The 18,825-nt window shown below is 44.0% G+C and overlaps 1 protein-coding gene across 2 annotated transcripts; it reads left to right on the forward strand.

Moving 5' to 3' along the window:
- The first annotated feature begins 1,570 nt into the window (after positions 1 to 1,570).
- LOC123373732 (steroidogenic acute regulatory protein, mitochondrial-like) lies at positions 1,571 to 18,347 on the forward strand. 2 transcript variants are annotated; one of them, XM_045022832.1, is made up of 7 exons: positions 1,571 to 2,445; positions 8,347 to 8,469; positions 9,822 to 9,967; positions 10,898 to 11,056; positions 13,736 to 13,920; positions 14,937 to 15,030; positions 16,657 to 18,347. In XM_045022832.1, the coding sequence occupies exons 2-7, from the start codon at positions 8,358 to 8,360 to the stop codon at positions 16,756 to 16,758; spliced, it is 798 nt and encodes a 265-aa protein (XP_044878767.1). In that variant the 5' UTR covers positions 1,571 to 2,445; positions 8,347 to 8,357; the 3' UTR covers positions 16,759 to 18,347. The 2 variants fall into 2 exon arrangements, with proteins under 2 accessions (XP_044878767.1, XP_044878768.1); XM_045022833.1 differs by having other exon boundaries at positions 16,378 to 16,770.
- The last annotated feature ends 478 nt before the right edge of the window (positions 18,348 to 18,825 follow it).

The following is an 18,825-nucleotide window of genomic DNA, read 5'->3' on the forward strand; positions in this document are numbered from 1 at the left end:
GCATCAATTGGCAAGTTTTAAGAATGGCCACTGCCTGTTGGAGTATGGCAGGAGGCACGGATTGTCACCAGCAGTGCTCTAAATGGCTGATTGGACCTTAATGGTGATGTTCAGACCCAGCTATGCACCATGGTGCACAGCCAAAACTTCAAAAAGAGCAGAACCCCTCTAGCCCTTTTGTTACTGATGCTTTTAGAGCCAGGGCAGTCAGAGTAAAGAGCCTTCAGATCCTGCCAAGTCCCACTGGCCCCAGCAGCATCTTCACTTTCCCTGCTACTTTGTCTTGTCCTTGTCCTAAGACAGCCACCACCATAGGAAAGTTAAGGCTTTGACTAGCCACACACCCATGTAACAGTTTCAAGATGACCACCTCTGGTCACAGAGGTGTATATAACCCTGGTAAACCAGGTGCCAGCTCTTGCCAACGCTGTAGGTGTCAGCTGAGCACTGACAAATTCATAGCTGGAAACCAGACCAGCTCACCTAAATATTAGTATTGTTCAAGATAGGTGTTAGAGTTAGAAGAATGTATTTAGTGTTTAGACTCTATAAAATGCTTGTAAATTGCTGCATACATACGCCTTAATTGTAATATCAGTATCCCATGCTATAAGGTAATATGTAAGTTTTGCTTATAATTGTGAAAATGCCTGCTCTGAACTTGTGAACCTAAGCAAGAAGAGTCGTTTCCCCTGCCTGTCAAGAAGGACTATCAAGACTAAATGGGCCATGGAGGACAAAATCTTTGTTGATTGCCTCATCCATCCATGAGAAAGTTATGTGCAGGAGCGCTCGTCCCATCGGTTTGAACTCTGGGGAAAGGGCATATAAAGATGCTCAAAAGAGGAAATGGTTATCTCTTGGCTGTTTGAACTCTCACAAGGGCTGGAGCTAAGGAACAAAAGCAGAGAACCCCAGGGGCAACCTGGATTAGCCCTAAAAGACATTCAGTGGACAGATTCCAAAAGGTGACAGAGATGTAGTAATCAAAGACTGTACCTCATCTGTGCTTATATGTTGCTGGCTTTAACCTGCACATAACTCATTTCTTTTCTATAGCTGATAAATCTTTTGTTAGTTTATTATAGGATTGGCTACAGCATTGTCTTTGGTGTGAGATCTAAGATATAAATTGATCTGGGGTAAATGACTGGGCTCTTGGGACTGGAAGCAACCTGAATATTTTGTGATTTTTGGTGTAAGGGACCGTTGATCACTGAGTCCAGCTTGCCTGGGGTTGGGGATATGTAGGGAAGAGGATTATATCTAAAGTAGCCTAAGATAGTAATTAGGAGGGAGTGAGGGACCTGACATTTCAGTGTGGGACCAGAAGATCTTAATCTAGGTCTGGTTCAAGGATTCTACTTAAAGAAATAGTTGTATTTTTCCCCATAAAAGAGTAGTAAAATTTCTGGCCTTTAAGAAAGATTATCTCCTCAGCCTCCCAGGTGGCGAGACTAACTCTTCATATTTTGTCTGGAGGCATATTTCTAGCTTCTTTGGAAGTTTCTGGAAAGTTTTGGAGTGCAATTCATTAACTTTTGCTACTGATGGCAGTTTTACTCTCCTTTTCACAAGTCAATGATATCTTAAAGTTTCAAGGTCCATTCCAGAGGTTTTTCAACTCTAGCTGTTCCTTGGTTTGACATCCTGCTCAGGGCACTCAGAACTTTGATCCACTGTGTCACACCTCTGCCTTAACAAGAGCAAGAGCTTTGCAGCTGCTCAACTATGTGTCGGCTCCCTCACATACCAGCCTGTCTGCCTGGTCAGCAAACTCTTCAAGACTCTGCCAATCTGAATCTTGCCTTGTGAGGAACAAACAATGAATCCCAGTCCCCTTGTTTCTCAGAGACGACTCCCTGAAGTGTCCAGTCCCCCTGACTGGATACTCACAGAAATTATTACGATTGCTGCCTCCAGAGAGACAGAGCCCACACCAGCCTCTTAGGTTAGCTGAAGACTCAGACTTTGCTTTAATACACAGCACTGAGATGGATTTGTAATAGAACAAGAATAAGTTTATTAAAAAAAGAACAGAGATTTAAGTGACACTAAGCAAGAGTAAGAGAGAGGGGGTCTGAATACAAACAAAACAAAATGCACTTTCTAGTGACTAAAACTTAATCTTAGCAAGTTACAATCTTTGCCTAAGCAGTTTTCTTACTCACATCAAGTTATCAGCATCTCCAGACTGGGGACCCAACATTCAGAGAATCAAAGGGAGCTGCTCTCTTTGTTCCCTAAGGGTATGTCTTCACTACCGGCCAGATCGGTGGGCAGCAATCGATCCAGCGGGGATCAATTTATCATGTCTAGTCTAGACGCAATAAATCGATCCCCGAGCGCTCTCCCGTCGACTCCTGTACTCCACCGCCATGAGAGGCTCAGGCAGAGTCAATGGGGGCGTGGCAGCAGTCGACTCACCGTAGTGAAGACACTGCGGTAAGTAGATCTAAGTGCATTGACTTCAGCTACATTATTCATGTTGCTGAAGTTGCATAATTTAGATCGATCCCTCCCCCCAGTGTAGATCAGGCCTAAGTAATGGATAACAAAAATGACTTTTTGCTCCACTTACATTACCCAAAGGCCATTGTCTCTGCCTCAAGAGCCAGAAAGGATTCCTGGGGTGCAGAGTCTTCCCCCGCAGTGTGCTCATTAAGGGTATGTCTACAGTTAAAATGCTACAATGTAGCCACTACCTACACCAATGGGAGAGGGTCGCCCATCTGCCTAGATAATCCACCTCCCTGAGAGGCACTAGCTAGGTTGACGGAAGAATTCTTCTGTGAACGTAGAGCTTTCTATGCCTGGTCAGTATAGCTGTGGCTTTCATGGGGTGTGGATTTTTTTATACTCCGGGGATACATAGGTATTCCAATATAGATCGGAACTTAGCCACTGCTCATTAGCTGTATAGCTTTGTTCACCATAGGTATAAATGTACTTTCATTGTCCTCTGCCAATAAATCCACATTCCTTTTTCTAGGGTGGGCTGGGTTTATGCACTGACTCCCAAACACATTTTAAGAACATATTTCCAGCACACACGTATAAACTCTTTGTACACAACCCATACATATATTATGCAATGATTTTGGGGGCTTGCGTGTCACCAGTTTACATATGATACTTTACATGACAATTTTTAGATACATACTATGATGATAGAGTGTTGGGGGTAATGAGTGCATCAGACCTGATCTGAGTCACAGTATGGTGGGCCCTCTGGCAGTTGACATTGAGAGAGTCCCAGGGTCTTACTTGGAACCATAAAGTAAAGGGCGGTGATAGATTGGGCCAGGTGGCCTTTTCCTAAAATTGTCAACGTGTGCCACTTGTGTTCCTTAAAGGGTCAGCTCATCAAGTGACAATATGTTATAAACCCAATTCCTAGTCATGGGTCTTCCAGTGTCATATAACTTCTGTTCTTTTCACAATAAAAGAAATTGATGAAAGTACTGCTCTCGATCCTCAATTGTTCAACTGGTTTTTTTATATGTTACATTTGAATTCAATAAATGGATCACCTCTTCCATGCTGCTTTTTCAACTAGAGGGGCCAATGGCCTGGCCATGCAAAATAAAATGTACAAGAGGAAATACCATAAAATAACTTAGTGTACCCAATACCAACTGATCATATCCTTTGGTATTAGAGCAGGAGGCATACACAGAGTTTGGCACTTCCAATAACCACTCTAAGAGAAGTAGCAAAAATTTAACCCATGTTAGGCTGCACTCCAATAAAGTGTCTGTGCTCCACTTTTATAAGTGCATTAACCTTTCCTTGTGGGGAGGTTATGGATTCACCAGCAAGACTGCCAATGTCATGGAAAGTTCCAAAGAAAACTCTAGAGGATCAGATCTGAAACCACTGAGCTATGCATGCTCCCATCACCAGTAAAAGTTACTTACACTGTATGGTATACTAACATGTAAACAGGTCATTAATTAGAACCCTGCAATGTTAATTAAACGAGGAAGGAAGGTGCCAAGAAGAAATGGAGAAACCAAAGGAATCCACATCTACCTTTCCATTAAATGAATGACATTTTTAATGGGCAACTTTAATTACCGACTTCTTGGTGTGAAGAATTAGCAGCAGTGATTCTAGTTTTAAATCTTAATATGCTATTCACACACTTTTGCACCCAGCATTTGGCAACTGTCTTTCCTTAGGAGACCTTGGATAGTTCATGAGAAAATGTTCCACCCCAGGCTGAGAAATGACTTGCACTAAATTGATCTGCACAATTAGAACTGATGGTCCCATTCATTTCAGTGCAAGGTTATTTCATAAGGAAAGATTTAGCACTGAAAATTAGGAGAGATTTCAAGTGTGCAGGATTCCATCCCTAGCCTGGTGCTACGTGCCAGCAATCATCTTTCTAACTGGGATTTTTTGAGGTCATATTAAAGGATGAAGCCTGTCACATAATAGCACCTTACCAGAAGATTGTTTAAAACCTTGCATTGTTTTTTATAAACGAGACTGACATCTGGAAGCAATTTTTCCAAACATCTCTCCAAGAGTCACTTCATATATTGTAGTTCAGAGACCTCCAGTGGCTATTGAAATAAATGTACGCCAGGGAAGTCCAGGTTTCCCAGGTGATGGATAGTAGGCAATGAGGAAAGGCTTCTAACTCATATATATACACACCTACGAACACCACACAAGTAGCCCATTGCAATACTCATATTAGAGATGTGGCTAAAGAACTTTGGCAAAGAAGGCTTCCACTACTTCTTCACACAACAGTGAAGCAGTGAAGAGGAAGCAGCACCTTCTCTTCTTCATTACAAGTGCCGCATTTAAAAGCACTGACCCAGTACGGTGGGAAGTGGTATGAGTTCTTGCAGCACCGGAGAGGTCACAGGATGTTCAGTGCTCTTCCTGTCTCGGCTACAGTGAAAAGAAACCTTGAAACGTGAGTGAGACTAGATTGTGCCCCTGCAATGTGCCAGGAACCTGGGTGGGTTCACTATGGCAAACAAGCAGACAGAGAGGCAGTCAGTGAATCACCAAGTTCTCTGGAGAGGTAGCAAGGAATTAAATGAGTTAATAAGAAGCCATCTAGCCCAGCTGAACACACTGGCAGATTTTAGACCTTAGAGAGCTTGATCTCTCTTTATCATTGTCACTCTTTCAAGAGTGAATTTATTAGTACTGGCAAAAGGTGCCAGGCCTGAACACTGAGGTCCATAATGGGAAGCAAGTGCAAAGTGCAAGCTTCCTACCTCTGAGCTCTCCCCAGGTCATAGGTCAAGAATGACCTATCTGAGTCTGCTAACCAGTGTGATAACTAGGTGTCACCTGTAATAGTCTTTTTTTTTCAGACAAGTAGCTGTTTCTGGGCACTGAATAGAGTTCACTCTCTCATTTCACAAAGGGCACCAAACAGGAATTGAATGGTAACAGAGAACTGTCAAATGACCAACATTTGGCAAGTCAGATCAGTATTTTTAGTGAGAGTATTCATATCCACTTCCTAACAAATCAATTGTATCCGGTGTTATTCTGCCATGTTTGGAAGGGTTCAAAAGGTGCACATTTCCATTTTAACCAGAGCAGCAAGAAGCTTACACTACAGAAGATTACAGGCCTGGAACTACATTCACATCCTGTTTAGAGCCAAAAACATACAAGTGAGTCTGTTATAGTTTGTGCACAGAAACCTTCATCATAATCTTCAGTGGGTACCTACAATTTAACATAGCTCATGTTTCCTGCATGGTGTTAGCCCTAGGGACCTTCAGAGTGATGTGGGTAGAGGGGCAGCTGCCTTAACAGAGTAAAAATCAAGTAGGTGTTCACAAGTAGCTGAAATGGTCCATGTGGGTGATTAAAATAGATTTTAATCTGGGATATCTAACCTCAAAATGGTCCTTGCTCATCACAGTATGTTGCAATTTGTTTGGAGAGAGTAAAAAGTGCCAGGAGGTTCCTGAAAAGGATTAGTAACCGACTGATATGCTTGGAATACAGTAATGAGTCTGACTGTCCAAAAGCAAGGGAAAGTGCCGACTGTAAAAGGTCTAAAAAGAAACATACAAAAGCGGTGATTTTTCATTACTGTGGATGCCTCTCTTCGGCCCATCCCTCTGGTTGCCTTGTCCTTGGATGCTCCTCATTCCCAGCTGCTTTCTAGAAGCATGGTCCATATCATCAGGTGTTGTCCTTCAAAATCACTATAAAGGCATGCTTTAGTGCCACAGTCAGCTTTTGCACTGAATACAAGAGGCAGCAGACACCTCCACACCATGTTGTCAGCAACTTTCAAACTGTGCTGTGGGATCTCACAGGAGCACCTCCGAAAGATGACTGGTAAGCAGAACTCTCCTTGGTCTATAAAGCAGAGCATACAATATACTGTAAATATATTCCTCCATGTAGTATCAACCATGGAAAAGTGTTGTCCTCTGAATAACTGGTGTGATTCTACAGGACAACCACAATAAATCTCTATGTCCTGTACAGTGGGCTCTCTCAGTCACACAGAAAATAGCATCAGTCACCACTCTATAGATAAAATATATATGCATGTATTTATATAGACAAACACTCAGAGACACATTTATAAACAGGCTGACGTATCTAGTGCATATATTCCTATTTTGCTATATCATGTTTAGGAAGGGTCAGATTTTAATCTGTAAATGATGCTAATTGTTCTTTCCCTTTATGCAAAAATAATGACAAAAATGGGATCATTAATAATCAATAGATATAGGGAGGGAAAGTTGAAGACATATGAAGCTGAGGATCTGACCCATAGGATATGTTGCATTGGTAGACAACAGGTACCTTCTTCACTAGCAGACCCAACAACAAATCATTACATATTCTCATGGTCAAAAATTATGACTTTGTTCCTGAATCTATTACATTCAGAATAAACAACAATTATTAGTATCTTGGAGAGGGACAGTAGTTCCTGCTAGTGCAAAAAAATTAACTTAGAAGTATTTGGAAATCAACATTGGCATCCACTGAAATTTATCCTCAAAAATCAAATCCTTCCAAACCAAATTTTTGATGCCATGGAACAATTCATTGTGATGCCCATGAATCAGATTTCCCCGCCAGCATGGTGTTTCTTGCTGCACTGTTCTGCAGAGAGACCCTGGTCTATGATACAGGGATCCTCTTTGCAGCAGTCAAGTGCAGTGTATTACAGTAGGATGCAGGGAGAGGGTATGTTTTGAAGCAGATATTACTGATTTATAGCAGAGGTGCAGAATTGCAGTGAGACAGAGCTACAATGATATGCCGCAGCTCAGTGAAATATGATGTAACATCCTGGGATAAAAGTGTACTGTGCTAAACATTTTATACTGTAGCTTTCATTAATTTATGATTTGGACAGGAAAATGTTAGAGAAAACTGAAAAAGGCAAACTCCCCTCATTCCTCCACTGGAACATTTTTGACACCCAAGGTCAAATGGAAGTTATGGACTTGATGCAGGAATTACTGGATGAGTTTCTAAGGCCTGTGTTACTCAGGAGGCCAGATTATATTATCATAATGGCCTCAAATTCTAGAACTCTATACATCCAGTTCTTTTCTGCAAGCTACCAGTCATTAGAAATTTTCACCATACCACTTAAGTGTCCCTCATTTTGAGGGATGATACTAATTTTAATCCCCAAATTACCTAGATTCCACACAAATCTGATGTCCTCTTACCTTTATTGTTGAAAACTGTTTACATTAAACTAAAGTATAATGAGTACTGAGGTTATAAAAAGACCATTTACCCTAACGGAAGCAATCTCACAGCATCTGAAGTTTCCTATATGAATATTTGGTTCATGGTCCTTATTTTGGGCCATCATCACAAACTTGGCCTTGACAGTTCATGAGGCCAACACACACCTTACTGAGAGGAGTCCTGCTAGATCAGACTGAAAAATCAGAACATTTCTCGTGAAAATTTTTCTGTAAACTTTTTGCATGAAAAATTTTGAAACTCATCACTTTTCTGCCAGGTAAAAAAATTTGAAACATTTTGGTCACCTCTACAGTTCCAGGTGATTTTCTGGCAGTTCACCAGATTCTTCCCTCTCCAAACAGTTGATTGCTACTCTACCATGGCTGGAAAAAACACCTGCCATGAGGCACGGGGGTTCTTTAATTTTATTTTCCAGCTAAAATAAACTAAAGCATAAGGCAGTGAAGTGCCTTGCCCAAAAGCCATCCACAGTCATCCAGTGAACAAATAACTCTAATTAGTGTTTTCTTTGCTCTCAGACCTTTGCCTCAATCTCCAGGCCAACGTGCCTCCGTACTGAATGTGATACATTTTAGTAGCTGTCTATGTTTGTCCCCCCTGTAGGTTTGAAGAGAATGGCTCTCTCAGCTACTGGGCATGACACAAGAGGACTCATGTCAAAAGGATCTCACTGCCCATCTTCTACAGTTCCTGATTATATTCAGAGGATAATGTGGAAGGACCCTGGTAAGAGTTCTGTTTATCACAGATGCGTGGATGTTGCATGTCCTAAGAAATCTCCCACAGGTGGTTCCTACTGCAGCTGGCACAGCCTCTGTGCTACCTGCAAACTCATGGATGGATGGATGTGTATTAAAAGACTGTTCTGAATGTGGCTGATTAATCAGAGGTAGTGCTATACTGCAGGGAGCACAGAATTAATGTTATTCTCATCACATGAGAGGTCTCAATACCTTGAATAATTCATAGCCATCTCAATATTGGCTAGAGGCCAGAGTTTTGTAATACCCAATGGTATATTCATCCTGAGACTTGTAAGAGAGACAAAATGAACTCATCACAAAATGAAATTCAAAGACTTGTAGAAAAGGTTAAGTCCAGTCAACAGTGTTTTGTTATATCTAGACAGTGTTTTTAGGCCCATCTAATGATTACCTAAAAATTTGCAGATGGGAACTACCTGTCCTGTTCTTTTGAACCATTGGTTGGAGAGGCAATGTGGTATATATAATGCTACTAAATAGTCCCCATCTGCATTCAGTTTCTATCACATTACTGTTGGGAACTAGTTTTAAGTGCAATTTTTTGAAAATACTTTTCAGCAAGTCAGCACATAGCTAGTACCTGCCTCCTGCAAATGGTTTTGATTTTATCAAGCCCCATCTCCACTGACCAATACAACTATGGTCACTGAAAATGTTTTTATACCTTGCACTTAAAAACAGTTTCTTATAATGGTAAAAACTGTGATGTAGATGCAGGTGCCGATATGTCAACACTGAGCTTTTGAGAGCCATTGTCCAAGTGAGGCTGTTGTAGAAGAGGCTTATATAGGTGGTTTGATTTCAGGAAAATTTTGTTATAGTTGGTGGAATGATACTACCTGAAGTGACTGGGCCAATCAGCATATTGGCGATAGTTTATTTGGATATTAATGCTATTGCTTAAAAAGTCACCTGTTTAAATGGTTTTCTGCTGTAAAGATATTTTATTCCGCAGTTGTGATGTCATGACTAGGACTCATAGCCTTCTGACATCAATGATGGGAAAACTGATTTAAGTGGTTAGCTGGCAATGGGATGTTGCTCTGTACGTTACATTGGAGATGCCCTCCCCCCCCCCCAAGCAAAGCAAAAAAAGTTCAGGTCTGGACCTCTCCAAAGTCAGAGAAGATTCAGATCTATCTTCTTACAGGCCTGAGCCTGAGCTGAGAGGCCCATCAGTGCACACTGTACTTCCATACACAACTCATAAAACAGCAGATCTATCACGTAGCCTTATCAAAGGCCTGAGTATATAGGCAAAGTAGGGAGGCTTTGGAACATTCATGAACAAGCACTTTGCGCTTGCTCCTGTAGTGGCGGGTGAAAAACATGGCTCTGAAGTTAACTCCAGCTGGTTTTCAAACACGGAGCTTTCCTATGTGAATCAAGGAGAAGCCACCCTGCGTGGGGCTTTAGGGATACTGCAGCAGCAAGATGGCTGGCAGACAGAAACCTACCAGGTACAGTCCTTGCACTTGTTGCTTTTGTTACTCTAGTAGTCCAAAAAAGCTTTCATGCTGAGAAAATCTTGGGGAATGGGAAAGGGCTAGATGGAATCAATCTCGATCACTTCCTCTTATTATTGTTAATAACTATCTCTAGCAGTGCCCTCTCCCATAGAGCTCATTTCAAGACTAAAAGGCCAGTGTCAAAAGAGCAACGGCAACGTGTTTATCACATTTCCACCTGTCTGTGCATGGAAAGGACTGTGGGTGAATTAGTTTGAGAGGCTAGGGGGCTGTGTGGTGGGGAGAGTGGGTGTGACTGCCAGGGCACATGGTATGTGTGAAGATACAGAAAAGCAGGTAGATAACAGGAGTGCTTACAGGAAACCATTCTACATTATGGTCAGTGTAAAAGGAAACAGGTGCAACTTCTAACAGACAATTGGCTAAGCACACACACAAATACATTAAACAAATAGACAAGATGAAAAGGCTTTGAGGGGAAAACTCAGTCAATCATAGTCCCAGAGAAAGTTCAGAATGTTTATGCTACAAAATGAACAGATACCAGTTCATGGCTGTGTTCTGGTTTTTGTTATTTATGTGTTTATATAGTAAGATCTTTACTAGGATAGTTTCATTTAGCTAGAAAGGAAACAGCAAGCACAGAATGAACCTCTGGTGGTGAATATTTTATAAATAAATACCGGTAGCAGTGACACGATTTAAATATAATGACTTTCATCTATAAAACAAATGGTGATGAAAAAGGACCAAAATCATTTATTAGAAAGGCCCATTATGTCAGTGAGCGATTCAGTGCCCTGCGGTGCATGACCTGGCAGGGAGTGTGGGCAGGCTAACTGACATTGTGCTGGCAACAGGACCCAGGCCTCCTACATCACTGTGGTCAGGATTACCCTGCCAGGTGTTCTTTCATCCCAGGGAAAAGGAGAGTTGGTGCTGAGTACAGTTCTTCCCAGGCTCGGCAAAGTCTTCCGAATGGAGACCGTGCTGGACGTTCCAGTGGACCAGCTATACTATGAACTGTTTGAGAACCTGGAGCAAATGCCTGAGTGGAATCCTACCCTTAGTCGAGTCAAGGTAAATGGAGAGATGGGTCTGGATACTCTACAGCCTCCAGTTTCTTGACTGCTACTGATTTGCCTGCTCACAAATCTCTCCCAAAGCCTCCTGCAGTTATTTTACATTTATATAAATGCTCTCAGGACCCTTGACAGAATTGAAAACAGCCAAATTAAATATACACCCAAATATAGCTGAAGTGCAGCTGTGTCCTTCAGTATAACCCTCCAGCAGCAAGCCAGGCAACTCAGGAGCTCAAATCCCCTTTTCCCTCTAAGTAATTCCCCATTTATGACAGCTTCCCACTCCCCTCCATTTCCAATGCCTGGATCCAGAGCTGAAGTTTGTAGCATGGCCTGAAGGTCAGCAGGCTGGGGCTATTTCAGGCCAAGGGGAAGGGAGAATTCTGATGCCATGGGGCCATTGTCAAGAACACCCTGCCAGCAGCCCCTCTGTGTATTGTATATGCCAGCGGGGCTTCAAGTCCAGCTCCTCTGCTGATCTCAGCTGTGACAGTATGTCACAGGGAAAGAGGTGGTCTCTCCAATAGGTGGGACATAAGCCATTTTAGGGCTTTGTAGGTCAAAACCAACACTTCAAACCTTACTTAGTAACTCACAGACAGCCAATACTGATAGTGGAGCTCCGACAGAATGTACTCGTGATAAGATTCTCCACCTACCAACTAGACCTAGGATCACAGGAACCTATATAGGATCTTAGAAGAGAGAAATGTGTTGAATGCCAATGCCATTCCCTGAAAGGGCAGGATATAAACCCACAGACAAAACTGCACAGAAGGACTCCGGCTATTTAGAAGAGGTGGAGCCTATTACATACAACTATTGCACCTTGCTGAGAACATGGACGTGAAACTAAATGCAGTAAAAGAGCAGGTGTTAAAGTGGGGCAGGGAGTTGTGATACACTAATATATATTTTAAGATTTACTTGAGAGCGTGAGCGCTGGGGAGCGGGGCAGCTTTTTGTTTTGGATACCATATTCATCAAGAAAGAGGAAGTAAAACAATTCCCCTGGGCACCCTGATTGTAGGAAACTTATATTGATCATTGTCCAATATATTAGTGACTGGCCTATGAGACCAAAGATGGAATCAGAATGGGAGGGTCATCCCCTCATTGTGTGATCAGCTGTTAGATATTTGCATTGGGTCACAGCAAACAGTAAACGGGAATAGTTTAGTTTTTATACAGAAACAAGCTGCTGCCTTTATATCCCCCTGCAGACATCAGTGTGCAGAGTTTCTTTATAAGACCATCAAGTTAAGGGCCCATGAACTAATGCGTAGATAATGCTAATTAACTGAGTGAAATGAATGTATGTGCTAAGTCATTTAATGAAGTCCCTGTAAATTAAAGTTCACAAGTCAGATGTCAGCATTCCAATAGGTTTCTGCTGTACAACTACTTGGATAATTAAACTGATTATACAAAGATCTTTGAAGGGGTCTTCAGCAATAAAATAGAGAAACACACCTCCTTTCCCCACCCCAAAAACAATAGAGGGTTGCGTTCTGAGATGGGCCTTAATAGGAGGTCAAGTACCTAAACAGAAGTAAAGAAATAGCTAGTCAGAGCAGAAGCAGCATTTTCCCCTTGGCTAACAAACTGTAGATCTGACTATTCCTACCCTGGGATGTTTTCCCAGAAATGTTCTGTTCTTCTCAGGACCCAAGACTGCTAGTAATGCTGCTGTACTGCAGGGAGGAACACAGCACTGGGAGTGGATTTTGAGTGCATTGCAGCTTAGAATTAAGTTTCTCTGCTTTCTTTTGATTTGGCCTCTAATTCCTGCTCTCCTAAATTTAGTAACTTGTTAGTCAGAGATCAATGTTACCTCTACTGCGTTATAGCTCAAGGCACATCCCTGGCTAGCTTCTAGGCAGGCTAGTGGAGTCATACAGTATTTCCTAATCAGTACATTCTTTCTCTTTCAGCTTAGCTTCCACACTAGTATTAGAAACACTCCCCACCCTTTTAAAGGAAGTGAAGTACCTAACCCATAAACTGTTGCTAGCTAATGACATTTCTTCTTAGGTCAATAGGACTAACTACTTCTTTCAGCCCTCACAGTCTATCCTTCCTAATATTGGTTAACCCAAGTTCCTAGGAGCACATCCCCCTTATACTGTACTGGGAGGATTACTTAATTATCCGCAGCTGGTCAAGCTCTCCCACCCTGCCAGTCCCTGCACTTAGCGCTTGCAGCTGTGATCTTTCCTCTGCTGCGGAAGATAGTGTTAACCCCATCCCTGCCAACTCTTAGGACAGGTTGATACTTTCCCAATCATTAAGCCTATATAGGCAAGGAAGGAACAAGTTCTAAATGGGGCATGAAATCCAGCCTTTGCTACTGTATATATGCCTTGATCATAGCAGCTTTGGAAAAAGATGGGGGGATAGTTAGAACATTCCACCTCTACTACTCAAAGATCTACCAAGAATACATTTAAAGGTGGGTTTCCACAGCTATGGAAAGGTGCCAGCAAGGAGAACAAACATTTGTTTTGCAAAACCATTAGTGCCTTTAAGGGAACAAAATGGCCAGCTGGTTCAAGGGCTGTTGTCACCCCTTATGCTTGTTTGGAAGGGGACCAGGTTTTCCAGACTGTTTGGTTATTTCAGTTTCCAATCCAGTAGTTTCTATTCAGTTCTTTGGTCTGTGTTCTTGCTAAAGATCCTCCAAAGAATTGGGAAGGACACCCTGTTGACTCATGAGATCGCTGCTCAGCATCCTGGGAACCTCATTGGTCAAAGGGACTTTGTCAGCGTACGGCACTGCTGGAAGAAGGAGACAACTGTGTATCTGGTTGGCACTGCAACCCACTCCGAGTTCATGCCCATGCAAAAGGGGCAAGTCAGGTGAAGGCTCTGAATGTTAACAGGAATCTGTGCATGCATTATTTTAGCATGTGTGTTGTGCACTCAAGAGGTACATCTTCCCTATAGATGCTGTAGTGTGTGTGTGTGTGAGAGAGAGCACGAATGCAGAATTTCGGTGGAATACAAATATGTTCAGCACAACACACATCTAGGGCCACACAGAAACCACTCTTCTGAACAGTTAGCACCTAGCAACTGCAAGACAGGTAAGGCGTTAAATAATTGAGCGTTTACATTTTATTTTTAACAAGGCACCATTACAAGTGAAGATCCGAGCCCTCTTTTGGGCCCCTCTAGTGCACAGATGGACACTAATATCAGTCTCTAATCAGGAGAAGATCTGAAACAGAATAAGGTGCAGCTCAGGAATGTGATGTCTTGGTAGGGGGGGCAGGACTGGAATGGTAGGGTCTGATGCAGATTAGGCCTGAGGTGCATTAGACGGGCTGTACAGAGTGCTATGCCTGGTTTCTAGCCTGCATCGCTGGTACACTCCATTATGTTTATGAGCACTAAATTCACTTGCAAAGGTTCACTTGCCTGACCCTACAATAACATCTGCACAGGAATGCCCACGTGGCCACGCAGAGATACATTAGCTGCAGGGGTCTGCCTGCACAGATGTCATGGAAGGACTGGGCAAGGAATCTAAAATGAAATGTTACTAGTGAGGTGATGCCTATTAAGATGAGAGCTGATACCTGTATACTTCAATGGTTAGACAAACTTCTTCCCCCAGGAAGAACTACCCATCTGTGGCCTTATTATTAGACCTCAATAAACATACTTTTAATCTATTTGTATTTAATTCATGCACAATTGGCTCAGTCCAGTAAGAAGGGATGTCATGGAGAGCTTGTAAGCAGGTTTCAATGTGAGCAGATGTGCTAATCCAAACCTGAGGTGGCTGGGACCACTTTAGTGTCCAAGTCAGACGGTTCAGTCGGTCTCTCATTGGAAAGAAGCTAAATTCCTTTTTCTCCCGCAACCGCCAGGGCCGAGTCTGGGTTGAGCTGCATTGTTCTGCAACCGCTGGAGGGTGACCAACGTCAGACTCGCTTCACCTGGCTCCTGTGCATGGACCTCAAGGCAAGTTCATGCTGCCTTGCTAGGATATATGACCACTTTGCTCCTGGCACCTGTGGGAGGCAGACTTGCGGTAGGAGGAGGACTCTAAAGCAATGATCCTTTCTGGGAGCTGGGGAATAGATCGCTGTAAAATAATAGCCAGACACTAACTTCACGTTCCTTAACATGGTGTGTCATCACATTGATACTGTTTATACTTTCAGGAGCCCCTGGGATGGGTGCATTCTCTTTTCCTTTGTTTCAGAGAAGGAACGCACAGTGCAAGCTGACACAGTAGTCCTGGGGGAATTCTGCACTACTGCGCATGTGCAGAATTTACGTTCCCTGCAGATTTCTTTGCTTCCCCGTCAGAAAGTCATTTTTCTGCGGGGAAGCAAAGGGAAGCCACAAGAGCAGTCATGCAACCTTCCCCAGCAGTATGCTTCAGGTGCCCAGGGAAACTGGCAAATCACTGTGGGGTAGGGGGCAGGACTGGGGAAGACCCGACTGGTGGCTCCTACCTTGCACCACCATACCCAGACCCCCGTGCTGAGCCCCAACCACCTTCACCTGGACCCCCCTGCAGAGTCCCATTATCATTGCACCCAGAACCCCCCAACAAGCCCCTGTTCATCCAGATCCCCCCCACACCTGGATTCCCCACTGAGCCACCTGCGTCCAGATTGCCCCACACTGAACTCTCTCAACCCACACCTGGATCCCCCACACAGGGGCGGCTCTAGCGATTTCGCCACCCCAAGCAGGGCGGCACGCCGCGGGGGGGCGCTCTGGCGGTCGCCGGTCCCACGGCTCCGGTGGACCTCCCACAGACGTGCCTGCGGATGCTCCACCGAAGCCGCGGGACCAGCGGACCCTCCGCAGGCACGCCTGCGGGAGGTCCACCGGAGCCGCCTGCTGCCCGACCGGCAGAGCGCCCCCCGCGGCATGCCGCCCCAAGCATGCGCTTGGTGTGCTGGGGCCTGGAGCCACCCCTGCCCCCACACTAAGCCCCTCCACACTTGGATCCTACCTTGCTGAGCCTGCCTGCCAGAACACACCTGGTGCACCTGGTACAGAGGGGCAGGGTCCTGGGGTGTTTCTGGGGCAGGCCTGGTCCTTGCACTGTGTCAGGGTCAGGTGCAACTTCACTGCTGAGTCTGTGTCCGGGGGGAATCTGTGCGCAGAATTTTTTTTTTTTTGGCACAGAACGCCCTCAGTAGTAAGGGATGTGCCGTGTGGGCATGATTCACCCCTGTGCTGACACTGGGGCAGGGACCAAGAGGAGGCATCTTGCACCGCCATTATTCAGACTAGCTTTAATTGCCCGGCCACAGGATAACCTCAGGTCTCTGTCCTTGTCTCCTCTAGTCCAACCTTCTATGAACCCCAACCCCAGGGCTACTGCAGTGGAGGCACAAAGCTGACACAGCCGGTTCTGCACCTGCAAAGTGTCCCCCTCCCTCCGATCCACATGCCCACCACCCCCACACTGGGGGTGCATTCCCCAGGATGGACTCCAAGCTGCCAGACTCCTGAATTTGCACCTACATTGATGGAGCCCTCTTTCCAAAACTGAGCTGACACTGGAAAATTCATTGCACTGACATCTTCAGCCCTGCTTATTTAAAGATGTTTTGCTTTTTTAAGGGATGGATCCCCAAGTCCATTATCAACCGTGTCCTACCTCAGTCTCAAGTGGACTTTATCAGACACCTACGTCGGCACCTTTCCACCACAGCACACCCCTGAGCTTCTGAGAGGATAGACTCTCTCACAGCACAAGGCTGCCATAAAGGGAGGAGGAGGAGGAGGATGCAGGAAACAAGCGCTAGGCCTGTGCCTTTCATGTTTACTTAAATGCTGCTACAGCCAAGGTGGCATTACAACTGGAGAGCAACTGAAAAGCAAAATTCTGATCCTGGCATGAAACACCCCAAAGCTTGGTGGGTATTCAGCTGCGGCACATGGGCTGCACCCATTGTAGGGCTAGGGCCTATAGGGATGGTTTGGGCTTCTCTCTACTTACGTCTTTCTCCACCACTTTTCTGCCCAGAGCTGAACTGGGCAGTGACCCCAGCAACATACAAGTTGTGTTCCAGGTAGCTTATAACACTAACAGGAGCTCAGTTAGTGGGCTGCTGTGCTGTGTTCGGAAGTGAGCAGATGACACTGAAATAATCTCTGCTCATTAGCACTACCTTATCTCAAATGACAAGGCACTTGCCTAGAGAGCCTAAGGATTACCCCTAACTGAGCTCACCACTTCCTGTACTAGAACAGTAATATGGTGTCTGGCTCCCTCTAGTGGTATGTCACCTCCTACCAGAGGACCTACAAGGTATTTCATACTTTTTCATATTGACTTCTGTTTGACATTTATGAAGCAGAGTTTCTTTCTCTGCTTTAGTCTGTTGTCAGTTTCATCTGACATTGAAAACTTGGATGGTGTTCTTTGGCTTGAAGTGGTCAGTCACCTTTTCTTTAGAAAGTCTAAACTGATTTTTATTTTTCTCTAATTTGATGGTACCGGATATAAAGAGGGAAGCTTCAGTCCCCAGAGCCCTAGGCCCTGTCTTGACTGGCAGAAAGGGTGTGTTTTTCAAACATGTTAGCTGGTGTCTTGATGGAGCTTTCCAGTCTTATTAAGCTAACACATTTGAAGCCATGTTAGCAGGCTGTGGGTTAGCCAAGGATGTAGCCTAGGTTAAAACAGGGCCAGGTAACATGGCTTCGAATGTTTGAGCCTAGGTCTTGATGGGGCTCTCCAAACATGCTAAGCCAAGTTGAATGAGGTAACACGCTTTTCGTCCATCAAGGCAGAGCCCTGACAATTAAACTATACAGAGAACAGGGATGGAATTGCAGTGAGTTACGAATACACTTGGATTCCATCCAGGGATTCCAGTAACATTCTAATCTGTGAGAAGAGGTCATGATCTGTCCATGAGATGGGATTTCCTGGTGGTTGCATTGCTATACATTTATAACTAGGATAAACCACACTTACTACTCCAAATTTGTAGCTTAAAACCACTGGGAGCAATTTCTCTGGCCCTTTAACCAGCATGGCCTTCTTAAAAATGGGATGTTTGTTTGAATGAATCCATCCCCATTTTGCTCACCGAACAGATGGCCGCATGTCTCACTGTACAGAAACTATGAAACATAATTAAAACCAAACACTGCAATAGTGGGTCAGACTGCATGAACCAAGCAGGCTCATCTGGTTTTTATGAAATGTAGTTATTGCAGCCGTTTCAGTGTGCTTGCTAATTTATAAGTGCATGTGTTTGTGTGTTTCTTGGGCCACTCTCATTTACTGAATAGAAACACTGCCAAAATGTCTCTAAGATTTCATGGGACCCAGCCAGGTGTGTGTCTGTATGGGATTTGTTGAAGTTAAATAAAGAAATGAAATACTGCTCTTCTTAAAGCGTGAATTAACTGATACTGCCTCGGATTTATACCCCAGCCAGAGAGGTGGACTGGAGGTGGGGAAAGGGTTATTGAACACAGTCCCCTAATGATAGAAATATGGACAAAGCTCATTCTTTGGATGTTACACTCCACTAATCCAGACTCAGTAGTACTGCATACTCATTTTAAACAGGTGCAAGGCAGTGGAGATGAAGCCCATGCAAGGACCTCAAAGTGCTCTACAAACTAGTGCAATGGGCCTCTGCACTTGGCATTTTACTTCATCTAATGATGGGACTTTTCCCATCACTTTTATAATCTTCCTCCCCATATCCTGAACCCAGAATGAAATCTACTTCCTGCCCATTCCTCCCCTCTTGCATAACGTGCAGAGAGATA

Source organism: Mauremys mutica, chromosome 7, assembly GCF_020497125.1.
Source record: "Mauremys mutica isolate MM-2020 ecotype Southern chromosome 7, ASM2049712v1, whole genome shotgun sequence".
NCBI classification, from domain to species: domain Eukaryota; kingdom Metazoa; phylum Chordata; order Testudines; family Geoemydidae; genus Mauremys; species Mauremys mutica.